Source organism: Sminthopsis crassicaudata, chromosome 2 (assembly GCF_048593235.1).
Source record: "Sminthopsis crassicaudata isolate SCR6 chromosome 2, ASM4859323v1, whole genome shotgun sequence".
Lineage (NCBI taxonomy): Eukaryota > Metazoa > Chordata > Mammalia > Dasyuromorphia > Dasyuridae > Sminthopsis > Sminthopsis crassicaudata.
In genome coordinates this window covers 149,358,078-149,374,331 of record NC_133618.1, presented here as the reverse complement: position 1 = coordinate 149,374,331, position 16,254 = coordinate 149,358,078, and the positions used below count along the sequence as shown (strand labels likewise).

The following is a 16,254-nucleotide window of genomic DNA, read 5'->3' as shown; positions in this document are numbered from 1 at the left end:
CATTCCTGGAAGCCTTCCCAGGAAACTAGATTCCTATTAAATGGAGGTATTATAGAGGGAAGAGATTATTCAGGTTGAACCACATGACTCCCTGAGGTCCTTTCTAACTTTAAGGTTCTGTGATACCCTCTTCTAATTTCATATCAAGGGGGTTTTAAAACACCTTTCAGATTCCCATTCGCCACAAATACATGTGTTCCAAAGATGATTTATTCATATCACTTGGAGAAGGGAAATAACCATTAAAAATGTTGATTGATGTAATTGAATATTAGACTTCGAGTCAGAGGGTTTTACTCCTACCATTTGACCTTTTTGAACCTCAATTTTCTTATGTGTAATGATAAAAATACTATATGAGCCTGTGTGAGCCTCATGGGGTTGTTATGAGGGAGGCTGAAATGATATAATACCGCATATGTAAAAAGCCTTGTCAAATAATAAAGCATTATGTAAATGTCCAATTAAATATCATCATTATCATTATTATTTTTAGAAAATAATCACTTTGGTGAAACAGAGGCCAATAGCTCAGGCAGCTATTACTAGCATTGGTAAACTAAGCAATCATTCAGGGTCAACATTCAATTAACAATTACTATGCACTTCCTGAATCAAATCCAGAGCCCAGGGCTTGGTGATAAGAAGGGAAGTTTATATAAGAAAAATTAGGTAGACAGTGTTTATGCCATCATGAAGCTTACAATACAGTAGGATGCTTAGCTTATACACAAATCAATAATAAAAAAAACTATAAATATCCAATTGACAAAGAGCAAACAATACTATAAAAAATCCAAAAAGAGAAGGGCATCATGTATTGGAGGTCAGAGGATTTGTCTTCATTAAGGTGGTGCTGTTTGAACTGGGCTTTAAAAATGAAGTAGTAATCAATAGCAGAGATGAGTTTGGGAGGCAATTCTGTGGCACTGTAGATTAAACATCAGCCCTGGAGTCAAGAACATTTACATTCAAATCTAGTCTCAGACATTTACTAGCTGTGTGACCCTGGGAAGGTCATTTAACCCAGATTGTCTTCCAAAAAGAGAGAGAAATAGGTGTAGGGAGTGATGAGCAAATGCATGGAGCTGTGTATAGAGAATAATAAGTAGTCAAGTATGTTCCCAGCAAAATGTGTGTTGAATGACCAGATTCTAGTAACTTTGAATTCCTAAAGCTAATCTCTTTTTACTCTGGAGTTTTGATATGCTGCCCTTAGACAAGTAGAAAACTTCTTGGTATCAGTCAAGTATGGACTTCTAACATCTAATTCTCAAGTTTAATTTTTTTCTGCCTCTTTTGTGTTTGTACATATCCAGTATTATTCAAGAAAATGACCCAGAGAGTATGTTTCCAGTTAATGTCCCATTCACTCAGCATGCTGTGGTTGGAGCTGTTAATGATGGTATTGAGGAGGGCTTTGTTGCTTGTAAACTCACTGAAAATGATGTTGCAATGGAGGTGGACCTACAAGTCAGTGATGAGCAGCCAGACAATTGCACACAGAGTAGACCATCTGAAAGTCCTCATGGCCAAGGTATGAACTGATGATTATTTTAATTTCCTTTTCTTAAAACAAAAAAATTTGACTTCTGGACATCAAGGAAAGCCTTTGAGAGGGAGACAGTAGTTAATAAGAGACATTATTTAAAGCCAGATTTGAATATTGTTTGATAGTACTTGTTTTAGGACATTATTGTTTAGTCATTTTTTCAGTTTCACTTCTCTATCTACTGTATCACTTTGATATTATTAGGAGTTATTTTCTGGAAAGAAAAGTATTGCAATGATAAATGTGTTTTTATTTGTTTTTTTAACTAAGATAACCAGCTGAACTAAACTGTGTTCTAGGCATATACCAGGTGCTATCTGTTACTTTTGTGGTGATAACACCAAATTCTTTGATTTTTGTCATCAATAATATTTTTTATGGCAATGTTATTTTAGGAAAGATGATTCTATTAGTTTTTATTAGTTAGAATTTACTTGTAGAACTTTTTACTACTAATATCATTAAATATACTTTTTGTAAGTAATGCCTATAAGCATATCTGCTCTATTCATATCTTTTAATGTAAGTAAAAAGTAAATTTAGAAGCAGATAATAACTGCTTTTATCATAATAATAAATAACATTTGTGATGTTAACATTTGTGATGTTTAAACAGATGGTATATTTTATGTAGGGCACCTAGGTGTCACAAAACTAAAATGCTGGGCTTGGAAACAGGAAGTCTCATATTCCTGAGTTCAAATCTAGTCTCAGACATTTACTAGCTATGTGACCCTGAGCAAGTCACTTACCCTTGTTTGCCTCAGTTTCTCATCTGTAAAATTAGCTGGAGAAGGGAATAGCAAACCATTCTAGTATCATTGCCAAAAAAAAAACCAAGTAGGGCTATAAGGAGTCGGATACAACTGAAGTGACTCAAGATCAACAATATTTTAATAATGTTAATAGGAATGAATTTTAAAAGGATGAATCCAAGAATGTATCCTAAGTTAGTATTCATCCACAAGACTTTATTAAGTATCTACTATATACTAGTCTCTGTTCCAGTTTCCAGGGATAAATCCAAAGAATGAAACCATCCCAAACTTATCTTCTCAAAGGGAGGAAATGGATATAAAGGGTGTCCCAAAAGTCTTAGTGCACTTTTTCAGCTTTTAGAGCTTCATGTATGTACAGAATAAATGTAAAGAAAATAAATACAAAGTAGTTAGGGATCTTAGCCACAATCAACCCGAGGTATCAAGAAAAGATGACTATTAAAAGTAATGTTGATTGATGTTTTTAAAGAAAGAGGGAGTTTTTGAATGTACATTTGAATGTAAAAGTACATTCAGTGGAAAAGTCCAGAAATGGTGCCCTTGTGGGGTAGATAGGGAAGGCCTATTGGGCAGAAACTTAGAGTGTCAGAGGGCAAGTATTAGCCAGGAGGGTGGGGACACTTTGAAAGCTCCCCAGAAGAGTTTGGAAGCCTCTGAAATTTCTTGCAAAGTGGTGGAGTGACACAGTCAGATCTTCACTTAAGGAAAATTCCCACTGTGACATAAACAGATCTCTGATGTACACAGAAACCAGTCATAAAATATTGGCACTGCAAAGAACCTTAGAGACCCTATAGTCCAAACTTCTTATTTGACATATGGGGAAACTGAGGCTCAGAAACATAATTTAATTATTCAAGGTTAATCATCACTAAATTGCAAGAGAGCCAAGACAATAATTTGAGTCTTCTAACAACTAAGTCTAATGTTCTTTCTACTTATTCCACTAATTGTCCCTTTTGAATATATATATGTATATATAAAGATTGATCTTGGTGGAGGAAAGGAAACCTTAGTTAATCTTTAAATCTCCTGAGCACCTAAAATAGCATTATACATCTAGTAAGTGTGATTATTTGTCATTTCTATAAGGTTATAAATCTTCTCTTGATATTTATACTTCTTAGAATGTCTCTTGATATTTAAAAAGCTTTACTTTCTGAAGAAACTTCAAACTACAGTAGTCTCTTGATAAGTATGATCATTTAAATGATGTATAAAAAGGCATTTTCTGGGTCTTCTGCCAACTCTATGCTTTTGACAGCTCTTACCCCCTTTCCCAGCTGTTTTTACTGCTAACAAAAGAATAAAATTTGAGCTTCCAGAGTATAATCCTGTCTGACAGGAGTGAGGAGAGGGGAAGATCTCTAATTGGCTTGTATTCCAGGCTTCTTGATTAGGGCAAAATAGGACCAACCCTAGATAGGCCCTCAATAGGCCTTGATTTTTGAAAAGCAAAACTTTCAGCACACCCAAACAATATTAAGCCCAGATGTTTAAGGATTTTTTTTTTCTTTTTGTTTCTTAAGGATATCTTTGAAATCAGAATCTATTGAGATAGGAGATATAACAAAAATATCACAAGACTGCAGTATATTTTGGTTTGGTCAGTTGACTAACTGTTTAAAGGGTTAAGCATAATTTAGGAGACTTTTCTTATTTATAAACTCATTCCCTGATAATAATAGATAATTGAGAAAGGTAGCATGATATAGGAGACAGAATCCAGGTTGAAGTCCAAAACCTATGTTTGTGACTTGAAGACTATTAACCTTTCTGATACTCAACTTTTTCTCAACTGTAAAATACAGGAGTTGATCTAAATGAACACTAGGTCTCTTGGCTCTAAAGCCACAATCCTCTGATCAAGGTTTTGCTGTACAAAGTTGTATATTATGATGGGAATGGGTTATGCTTTGTTTGGTTTATAACATTTTTTTTTCCTTTCTCTTTCAAGATTTGATTGTTGAGAACCCATGGGATAGTGACTTGATTCAGAAATTTTTATCAAGACTATCTACCCCAATAAGTTCTTATCCTAATGCTTTTGAATGGGATTATAAACTTCCAAACATCAAGCTAAAATCTGAAATCCAGTTGGGTAAGAATTGTTATGTGCTCATTGAGTTTCAGTTCTATGAGGATAATTGGGTTGACCATGTAGTAAGAGCAAAGGAGAAAACTCCAACACCTGGAATGTGATGAAAGACCCAAGGGGAAAATTTCTAGCATAGAGAGTAGATCCTCTTGAAAAGCTTTGTACAAGGATGTGGACACAGTCTGTAAAGGTTGAAAAGGCATGTTGGTATCTGTGTTAGTGGAAGTACTCATACATTATTTAGTATAGACCTTTCCCTGTTTATTATGAATTATTGACAAATTGTCATTTTATATTCTTGTAGTGGACCACAGCCTTTTAGGCATTCCCTAATCATTTACTGTTATTATCCTGTTACTTTTCTTTTTCCTTTTTTCAAAAAAATGTATACTTGAGAGTCTTGTAGGATATATTTCTGACAATGATAAATTCATATAGCATATTCTTCTTTTACCTTTGTAATACAATGGAATATTACCAAATAGTTGATTTCATGGTATAGTAGAGTGTTTAGAACAAGGGTTCTCAAACTACAGCCCGCAGGCCAGATGCGGCCTGCTGAGGATGTTTATGCAGCCTGCCGGGTTATAGCAAATGGGCTGAGGGGCGGAGACAGAGTATGATTTTTTTTGTTTTCACCATAGTCCAGCCCTCCAACAGTCTGAGGAACAGTGAACTGGCCCCCTATTTAAAAAGTTTGAGGACCACTGGTTTAGAACAAGAAATGCATTTGAAGTCCTAGTCAGTCTAGCCTTGGTTATGTTCCTTGACTTCCTCTGCAATTTTATTCATTTACATAATAAATCTTATTGCATCATAGCCCATAGATACTCATTGTACTTTATTATAAAAGAAGGCCTTTTTCATTAGTAAAAATTAAAAAAAAACACACAACTTGCTTATATTTAAATAAATCAGCTAATAACAAAATACTTGTTCTTCTTAAAGGAGCATTTATGAAACTTAGTCTTTAACAGTTTCTAGACCACTTGGTGAATAGTGCTGCTGTGATGACCTGTTTAAATAAACTTCGTCCAAGACTGTAAAAATGCTTTGCTAAGGTGGTAGTACTTTTGTAGAACTTTGTATGTATTACAAACTCTTTTTCTCATTTCAACTTATCCCTCTTCCGAAGGTCCATGGTTGACCTATGTTGATTCCTTTCTTGGAGAGGGAGCTTTTGCCCATGTTTATGAAGCTACTCAATGGAATATGAATGACACCAAAAACAAGCAGAAAGTAATGTTAAAGGTAAGTTTTGGGGATAAGTTACTTGAACAATGGAGAGGTCAGTTTTAGAATATCTTTGTCACCTTTGCTTTCAGAGCAGTTCTTGATGTAGTTTCATAATTCGTATCTATTTTTCTATATTATTTGGTCATGTGACATGGATGGAACACTGACCTTGTGGTCAGGAGGAGCTCAGTTCGGTCCTTTTTTAGTCTCATATCAGCCACCCAACTCTGGATGAGGCACTTGCCTTCTCACTGCTGCAGGCATATCTTTAAACTCTTAATTGTGGAACAACTATCAATATACTTGAGGAAAAAAGTTTCAGTCAATCTGTAAACACTTATTAAATACCTATGGCCTGGATGTTGTGCTCACCACCAGGGATACAGAGACAAATATTTAATAGCCCCTGCACTCAAGGAATTTATATTCTATTGAAGAAGATTTTGTGTGTGTATGGGGTGTACAGAATAAATTCAAAGCAATTAGGTGGAAGGAGGCACTCCAGCAAATTGAAGGATCAGAAAAGATTTTCGTATAGAAGATGGTTCTTCCAAATCTTAAAGAGGGATGGGATTAAAGAAAGAATATATTTCAGGCATGGGTGTTGGCCATTGTGAAGATGCCAAGATGAGAACATTATTTGTAAGACTCTGATTGGCTATACCTCACAAATGTGAGCTATTATCTGTTATGTAATATAATATCTATATAATATATTTTATCTGTAGTAATAATACTATTGTATCGATGATATGGCTGAAAAGGTAGGTATAGTCAAGTTATGAAGTGCTTTAAAAGCCAATAGGAAGCCACTGAAATTTATTGAATAGAGAAATAATATTCAGACTGTGATTTAGGAAAATCATTTTAGCTAATATTTGGAAGATGGATTAGAGTAAGAAGAGAATGAGGTGGGTAGAACAATGCAGTTGAGAGTGGGCTAGAGCCTGAACTAGGTGAACCAGTATATGATAGAATGCCAGGCCTGGAGTTCAAATCCAGCTTCAGACACATACTGGCTGTATGACTGTAAATAAGTCACTTAACCCTGTTTCTCATTTGCAAAAATGAGCTGGAGAAAGAAATGGCAAAACATTCCAGTATCTTTGCCAAGAAAACCCCAAAAGGGGTCAGAAGAGTTGGACATGACAGAAAAAACCAACTAAATGTGAGTAGAGAGATGGAATGGATGGAAGTAGAAACAAGATTTTGGCAACTGATTGGCTATATAGGAGCTTGAGGATTCAAGGATAATTTAGAGGTTGTGAACTTGATTATCTAGAAGGATGGCAGTACCTTTGACAAACATAGAGGAGTATGAAGAGGGAGGAGTTAGGGGAGGGGAAAGCGGAAGATAATTTATTTTGGACATATTGAGTTCAAAACTTCTATAAGTTATTCAGTTTGAAATGTCCAGTAGGCAGTTGGACATACATGTCAGAGTATGAGACAAACTAAGGGTAGATATATAAATTCTAGAGTCATGTGTACAGAGCTAATTAAACCCATAGAAGCACCACTTGAAAAAATATCAAGAAAAGGGGACCCATGACAGAGCCTGAGGATATACTCACAGTTAGGGGATGTGATACCAGAGATAACCAGCAAAGATGTTTGAGAAGAAGTAGTTAGGGGTGAGGAGAACCCAAAGAGAAAATCCAGATGGGAGAAAGTATCCAGGAGAAGAGGGCAGTCAACAGCACTAAGTGTCCCTGGCAGGAACAATGAGGACTGAGAAAAAGCCATCCGATTTAGCAGTTAGGAAATCATTGCTAATTCCAAAGAAAGCAGTTTCTATTGAGTGGTGAGGTCAAAAGCCAGTTTACAAAGGTTTGAGATGTGAGTGAGAAAAGAAGAAGTGGGGGTGATGGTATAGATGGATTTTTCTGAGAGTTGGGCTTTGAAATGGTAGTGGACTATCATTTCAGGGGATACCAGATTTTTGTGAAAGATGAATGAATTTTAAATATATTTACAGGCAACAGGAAAGGACCCAGCAGATAGAGAAGGATTAGATCTACTAGAGAACCCAGAGGAGATGGATTAAGGGTACATGTAGAGAGGATGGCCTTGAGAAGCATCATCTCTTTATCAAGGGCTGAGTTAAGAAAGAAAGTGTGGGATAGGGCGGGGATGATGACAAAGAGTATTGAGATATAGAGAAGAGGAGAAGAAGAAGAAGCTCAGCATAAATAGCTTCTATTTCTCAGTAAAGTTTGGGGCAAGGCCTCCCCAAGCTTGCTCTCATGATAAAATCAGGATGTTGGAACTTTTCTCCCACATCCACCAAAAGAAAAAAAATGGATCTATTATCATCCCAGAGGGAAATTATTAAGCACAAGTATGTATAGTTCTCCTCCTCCTCTCATACAGTACATCTGAGTCCCACCGAAATGATGAGTTCTCATGTTTAGAGTTGCCTTTCATCTTGTTGAAATTGGTTAACTTCCTTATGATAGGTTATTTTTCTGATATTTTCCAGAATATCCAATGGATTTTTCAATAAATGTTTCCATATACCTAATTTACAGGTCCAGAAACCTGCAAACCCCTGGGAATTCTATATAGGAACCAAACTGATGGAGAGACTCAAACCCAGTATACGTCATCTATTCATCCAGTTTGATGCTGCTCATTTCTTCCATAATGGTAGTGTGTTGGTTGGTGATCTATTCAGTTATGGAACATTACTAGTAAGTACATTCTATCTTGCAATTCAATTATATAAGTAATTATGTTTGCAGTGTAGATTTTTGTGGCTGATTGAGTTCTGTTCAGTTTTGGAGGCTAGGTTTTTGGAAATGGAGAGGGATTTGGGGGCATTGATAGCTAATTTTAAATCTTTGTTGTCATCATATTGTAGCTAATCAAGAATGTCATTTCTGTTTACAGAATGCTATTAACCTTTACAAAAACACTCCTGAAAAAGTGATGCCACAAGCACTAGTTCTCTATTTTACAATAAAAATTCTTCACATGATAGAACAACTTCATGGCTGTGAGATCATTCATGGGGATGTTAAACCTGACAATTTTATAATTGGAGAAAGGCAAGTCGAATTCCTTCTTGTCAGGAATCCTCTTATTCTTTATCAGCTCTTTTTTATTTCCATAGCAACCAACTTTTTTTTTTTTTTTTTTTTTTTTTTTAACTCAAATTCAGGTTCCTGGAACAGGACAATGGAATAGATGATTTATCTCATGGATTAGCTTTAATTGACTTTGGTCAAAGTATAGATATGACCCTTTTCCCAAAAGGAACTGCATTTACAGCAAGGTGTGAAACCTCTGGTTTTCAGTGTGTTGAAATGCTATGCCAAAAACCTTGGAACTATCAGGTATGGAATTATTCGTTCTGAGAATTTTGGTTCAATATTTCACAAGCCGTTGGAATGATTTGGGGTTTTGGATGATCAGTTTGAATGTTTAAAAATATATATCTGTCTGGGGGTGAACATCATTTGAGACTCAGCAGAGATAAGTATTAAAACCATGAGAAAAGCTACTTGAACTCTCTGTTTGGGGAAGTTTGGGTCAGTATTGAAGTAGTTTCCCCAGGAGGCATAAATTCTAATGAATTGATTTTTTAGTAACCATGTAAATTATAAATGATGTTTTATATGTGTTTTATTTGTAGACTGATTACTTTGGGATTGCTGCAACAGCATACTGCATGCTGTTTGGCACATATATGAAGGTGAAAAATGACCAGGGAGTCTGGAAACCTGAAGGAATTTTCAAAAGGTGAACTTTATGGTTATAAAATATGTATCTAGTGTGAAAAGACAAGTAGACAGATAGAAATGGATCCACCTGGAATGAAATGATCCACAGGTCCATTCATAAGAAGCCAGTGCATTGAAGGAAATATAATTTCTTTGGCTTTTAAGGAAAAAAACTAGAAACTGACCCAAAAATGGAGTGGTGGAGGGGTGCCTAAGGCACAGATCAGTGTATTCCTACTCTGGATGCTCTCTGTATCATGATTTTCTACAGATTATAAATGTTAGCTTAATTTCAAGAAAAAAGATAACAGGAACATAGATTTAGAGTAGGAGTGGACCTTATAAGGCATCAGATCCAATATTCCATTTTAGAGATGAGGAAACTGAGTCCCAGAGGCTTTGAATAATTTAGGCTACATAGCTAGTGAATGTTAGGAGGTAGGAGTGAATTCTTTGTTTGGGGAAATTTGGGTCATTATTGAAGTAGTTACCCCAAGACCCAGAAATTCTAATGAATTGATTTTTGAGTAGCCACGTAAGTTACAAATGATGCCTGACCTTATTTACTATGCTATCCCAGCTTCTGGATCTCATCACAGAGGGCTTACTTATTAAAGAACTTAAAATATTTTATTAAATAGTAAGTATTTACATTCTGAAAAAGCAGTGTCGTCTAGTGAACAAAACCCTAAATTTGAGGTCAGGAAGACCTGGATTCTAATCCTGCCTCAGACGCAAGCAATGACTGTGAATCAAATAATTTCTCTTCTCTAACCCTGTTTCCTTATATATAAAGTAAGAGTTATAACACCTGCATTTCAGGAATAAACATTTTGCAAGGCTTCAATTGCAATATACTAAGACCATACATGGTACATCTATTCGCTACATATAACATTTTTGTTGTAGCTGTCAATGTTGGTATGCCTGCATTTGTAAAGAGAGACAGGATGACCACTGGACTTTTTACAAAGAAAGTGGTTTGTTTTTTATTTTCCCTAAATGCAATAGTTTTATACTTGATACTTTTTTAATACTTAAATCTAAAAGTACAGAAATCATGTCTCATATTTCTTTACAAAAATCTTTCTTAGGCAAGATGTAGCTTCCCCAGATTTATTGTGTCCCATCCTATAATCATTGAAGCTGAACTCTCTCCCCAGTTTTACCTTCTCTGCCATCTCACTCTCCATATTATAAGCTAGTCTGCTTAGTTTACCATCCCATTTTCATTTGTTTTCCATTCATCATTATTTATGTGCTGCATTACATTTTTATTTATATTCTCTAATATTCCCTATTCTTCTTTACAAAGTTAATTTATTTCTCTTGTATCTACAAAGAATTTTTTTGTGTAAGTATTTTTGAATGAATGAGGAACCAGTTATAATGATGAACAATCACTTTTAAGAAAGTTTTGGAAGTAAATAGTTATTAATTGGTGAGCTCAAGGATCTTTGCATTTCTAATGAAAACTTAAAAGCATTTTATGCATCTTGATCAATTGAACAAAGCCTAAGTGAATAATAATAAAAAATATTAACCATAAGTGTCTTTGTTTTCAAAAGTATATTAGTAGTAAATGCCTGTAGTCCCTGTTTCTCAGGAGGCTGAAGGGCTTTAGCAGGGCTGAAGTTGGGTGTCCACACTGTCTGGCACCAGTATGGTAAGCCCTGTGATTTAGAGGCCATCAGACTATACAAGAGAGGGGAGTGTACATAAATAGTGGGATCAAAGAAAAAAAGGCAAAAGAAGCAGTCCTCATGTTCCACCCATTTCCCCCTCCCCCCCAAAAAATTGTATTTATATCTGTACATATATAAAAACATGTACCAAAAACATACCTGTAGATTTTAAAATCTCATAATAATAGGTTCCATGTAGCAGTTATTATAGAATGCTAGAAGAAGGCACATAAGAATATTTTGATGAATGATTTTTGCTAATTCACTGTACCAAATAATTTAATACAGCAAATATTTTTTCTCTAGTCACTTTTTTGAATCATAGCATTTTGTTAGTGATATACAAGTTAGAACTAAATATTTTTAGTTTGACCAATTGGTTAACCAGGATACATTCCCAAAAATCTTAATAAGAGTCTTGAATAAGTCAGATTTGTGCCAAGCCCAAATTACTTTTATAACATTTTCTGCTTTTCTTCTATTTTGCTCTAGTGCCTTTGATCTATATATTATTACAGGCAAGTTCCTAAGGATTGTGAATTTGAGTGGGAAAAATTGACATCTTTATTTTTCCTAATCTTTGAATAAAATTTAACATTTCTGCCAGTTCAGCAGCAAATATTTTAAGGGGTTCCATGCCTTCACCATTCTGCTAACTAAGCCTATAAAATATGATATGTACAAATTTAAAGACATCTCCACTCCAAATAGTCACATGAGCCATTTGTGCCCAACCTGTGGTAGAGCTTTCCCAGTTCATACTAGTCTGATCAGCCACAGGAGAACATGTTGTATCTTGACCCTGACATAGTGATGTCATTTTGGCCCTCTTTGAGAATGAAGGACAACAACCACACCAAAAAATAAAAACCCCTGCGGGTTTGGATGGTCTTTGATGTCTGCCATTACTCATTATTCTAGCTATAATAAGTACAAAATTTTGGACTTTAGCCATAAAAATACCAAATAAACACAATCTGAATTTCTCATTCTGCAGCTGATTGTATGTTCCAAATGAAAGGGTACCTGATTCTGATCATAATCCTTCTATCACTAGCCAAAAGTCAAATAATTTCTATAAATCCTTAAAGTTGTTTTGTGTTTTTGTAGTCACGTTTCCCATCCTTTTTACTTGCTGTGGTCTAAACTGTGGATTTGAATTCCAATCCTTTTGAGATCATTGAAGGTTTTACCATTTTAAAAGCACTTATCATTCTTTTTTGTTTTGTGACACTTTTAGGATTCCAAATTCTGAAATGTGGACTGACTTTTTTCACATCATGTTGAATATATCAGACTGTCGCTGTCTTCCTTCTCTGGAATCCTTACGGGAAAAACTGAAAGCAGTATTTCAAAAGTCCTATGCAAGCAAGATAAAATCCTTCCGCAGCCGGCTAATTGTGTTACTTTTGGAATGCAAACGTTCACGAAAATAAAATTGGATTTGCTTCTACCTGTTGTAAAAATTGGTTCACTCTATCACTCCCTAAGTACATCGATTAGAACCTGGTTCATTTTCTAAATGTCCTGATGTAGGGGAAAGCTGATGAAGGGGGGGAAAATACTAGACATGGAATCAGGAGACCCATATCTAATACTAGCTGTGTGACCATAGACAAGTCCCTTAACCAGTTTCTTTTTCTACAAAATGGGAGAAATAATTCTATTATCTACCTCACAGGTCTGTTAAGGGGATCAATGAGATGTGTATAATTGACAGCTATTATTATTAACTATCGAAAGATATCTTTTGACTGAATGATATGGTACTTTCAGTCAGCATTGAACTCTGCTAGCCAGCTTACCAGAAGCAATCAAATGTCAGCTGAGAATGTGGAAAGGCCAAGACTGTATGATTGGAATGAATTGGGACACATGCACAAAATAGGAAATTAAGTGGGTAGTTGCCAAGAAAACATGAATTCTTTAGCTATCAAAGATGCCAGACAAGTTAAGACTTTCTGGCTGTTATTTTTTAACTTCTGTTTCATAAAATCTTTACCTTATTCTGAGAAAGAGTATGTCTGTATATGAACTACTGCTAATTACTGTTTTCAGAGATAAGAGTTAAGGCTGTTTGGTCTTCTGAAATTATCCCTTATCTCCCTATTTTCTAGGGATAAGGATTTTTTAAAGCCTTCAGCTCAAATTCTAGAACAACTTCAAGAACAACTGTAATGTCTCTGGCTTGCACTGTTTCTCAAAAGAAAAGGAAAAATGTAATAAAATGAGAGATTTTGAAAACAACTTGGTATCACTGTTTTTTATACATATAGACAATAATACCCAATTCACCCTGATACATTTGGGCCATATCAACCATCAGGAATGTGGCTAGGAACCTAGAAATTGCAAAGGGAGAGAAAAGAGGTCACAAGGCCCACAAATTTTACTCCACGGAAGAAACATTTATTCACAGGCCAAATGCTAATAATGTAGAATTATATATAAAACTGGGGTGGCTGATTTAGCAAGCTTGGCTTTATGGTTTCCTTGGAAACCTTCACTTCACTTCTTAAATTATGATGATAATAGAATTCTAAAGCTGGAAGAGATTTTGCACGTCATCTAATCCATTCCCTTAATTTTCTTTATACAAATATATAGGAAAGAAACCATAGACTCATAGAAAAGAGAGTTGCATGAAACTCGAGTTGAATGAGAAGTGGGAGTGGGAAAGATAGGACTTAGTATTTTTATAAAAAATGGCCATTTCAGGGTCATTCAGTTTAATTAATGTTTGTTATATTTGGCGAAGCAAATTTATTTCTAAATGCATTATGACATTAAAAAACAATATTGTAATTGATCATAACGACTAAGTTATTAACAAAAAGGTTAAACAATATGCTAAAGATAAGCATAACTGATTCAGCATAGCTTAATAGAGAACTAATCTCCAAGCTAGAAAAACCTGGAATCGAGTCTCACTTCTGACCCTCGCTGACTGTGAGACCCTGGCCAAGACATGCAGACTGATATTTTAAGCAATTCAAGAAGGAAAGGAAAAGGAGTAAATATTTATGCAGCACCTACTATGTGCCGGGGACTGTACTATTTTACAAATACTATCAGTTGAGTCTCACAACAACCCTGGAAAGTGATATTATTCTCATTTTATAGGACAGGCAGGTAGTTCAATGAAAGAGACTGAATCTGGAGTCAGGAAGACCTGAATTCAAATCCAGCCTCAGTCGTGACTTACTAGCAGTGTTTCCCTGCGTATCATTTTGTCTCAGTTTCTTCATCTATAAAATGGAGATAGCACCTAGTTACTGCCCACCTGAACAATTATTCTGAGACTGAGCTCCTTTCTCTTTCCCTTCTCTTGTAATTTCCACTTCTAAAACCATCAGCAAATCAATTCTGTGATTGTTATCCCCTAAAGTGTGCTTCATTATACTCACCTTTGACTCTTCTTAGCATTTTCCTAACTTCCAAACCAAAATTTTCGTGCTTGGCTACCACAATCCCCCCTGTATTATCTACCTCCTTATAATATAATGCTCTTGGAAAACAAACTGAGTTGTATGATATCTTCCATGTTCAGCCAATGCTTGGTATGAATTACACACTTCATGCCATATTTGACTTCATACAGAATCATTTGCATGTTGTCTCCCCTATTAGATTATGAAGGCAGAGACTGTCTTTTTCCTCTTTTTGTATCCCCAGTGCTTACCACAATGACTGGCCCATAAGTGCTCAGTAAATGGTAATTGATTGGTTAGTTTCTTTGGGATCATAATTCCAGACTGCTTTCCAGATTATACCCAAATCACAGCTCAACTAATAGTTCCTGTATTGATGCACCTGTTCCCCCCCCCAGCCCCTCCAACGTTTGGCATTTTGCTTTTCTGTCAACTATGCCAATCTAATGGGTGTGAGTTGGAACCTCAGAGTTACCTTAATATGCATTTCTCCCAGTGATTTGGAATATTTTTGTGTTCCAAACCACTTATGTGGTTTGAGATAGCCTACCACCTAATAAGATACTTAATAAGTACTTGTTGACTGAGACTGTTAATAATTGTCTTTTTCATTTATTCATTTAATAAATAATGTGTAGAAGACAATAATGTAAGACACACTCATGAAGAAACAAGCAAAAAGAAGGTAGGATTCATGTAGTAAGAGCCAGGGAGATGAATCTGTACAGATAATTGAATTAAGTTCGATTTGACAGAATATAAACTCTTCCAGACACATTTAAGATTGCAATTGAGCACTGAACAATAAGGAAGAGACTTACCTCTTTATAAGTCAGGGACAGTCAAAGGGAGAACCTAATAATGTTGATTTGTACATGAAACCCTTATTTATTATATTTATGCTGGTAACTCAAGATCCCTGTAATTGTTCTCTGTGGGCACGTTGCAGGAAATAAGAATCAATGGTCTGGAAACGGATCACAAGCCTGTCTGAAGCATGACAGTAATGATGGGGGCTTCAGTTATCCAGACATCTGCTGAAACTCTCTCTCTGCCAAAATCTAAGCAGCTAATAACTCCCCACTTTTATGAATGGTAATTTCATCTTCTCAAAAGTAGAAAAACCAACAGGGAAGTTATATTCTGGATCTGATTCTTACTAATAAGAATAACTAATTGCTAAGATAGAAATGAAGAGATTTCTTCCATTGTTTGTGGTAAAGGAGAATCGTCTGATAGGCACTCTTCATTTTGGGAAAACAAGTTTCAAAAGACTCAACCACAGCTTTGGATGTAAAGAAATAAATAATAGGGACAGCATAAGAAAGCTGTGGAAGACTAATTTCAAAAAAGCCTGGAAAGACTTACATGAACTGATGCCAAGTGAAGTGAGCAGAACAAGAAAAGAACATTGTACACAGCAACAACAAGATTGTGTGATGATCAGCTGTCATGGACGGGGCTCTTAACAATGCAGTCATTCAAGGCAATTCCAATAGACTTGGGATGGAAAATTCCACCTGCATCCAGAGAGAGAACAATGGAGACTGAATATAGATTAAAGCATAGTATTTTCACCTTTTCTTGTTTGTTTTTCTTTCTCATGTTTTTTTCCCTTTTGATCTGATTTTTCATGTATTACACATATTTAACCTATATTAGATTTCTCACTGTCTTCAGGGATGGGGAAGGTAAAAAGGGAGGGAGAAAACTCTGGAAGACAAGATCTTGCAGAAATAAATGCTGAA

General features: G+C 35.5%; 1 protein-coding gene across 1 annotated transcript in view; it reads left to right on the top strand.

Moving 5' to 3' along the window:
• BUB1 (BUB1 mitotic checkpoint serine/threonine kinase) overlaps positions 1-12,528 on the top strand; it is a 52,176-nt gene extending 39,648 nt beyond the window's left edge. Inside the window, exons 18-25 of the mRNA XM_074287670.1 lie at positions 1,320-1,537; positions 4,289-4,432; positions 5,565-5,680; positions 8,197-8,358; positions 8,558-8,715; positions 8,829-9,003; positions 9,303-9,409; positions 12,316-12,528. Coding sequence (XP_074143771.1) covers positions 1,320-1,537; positions 4,289-4,432; positions 5,565-5,680; positions 8,197-8,358; positions 8,558-8,715; positions 8,829-9,003; positions 9,303-9,409; positions 12,316-12,511 — 1,276 coding nt within the window. The 3' untranslated portion in view covers positions 12,512-12,528. The remainder of the gene's footprint in view (positions 1-1,319; positions 1,538-4,288; positions 4,433-5,564; positions 5,681-8,196; positions 8,359-8,557; positions 8,716-8,828; positions 9,004-9,302; positions 9,410-12,315) is intronic.
• The last annotated feature ends 3,726 nt before the right edge of the window (positions 12,529-16,254 follow it).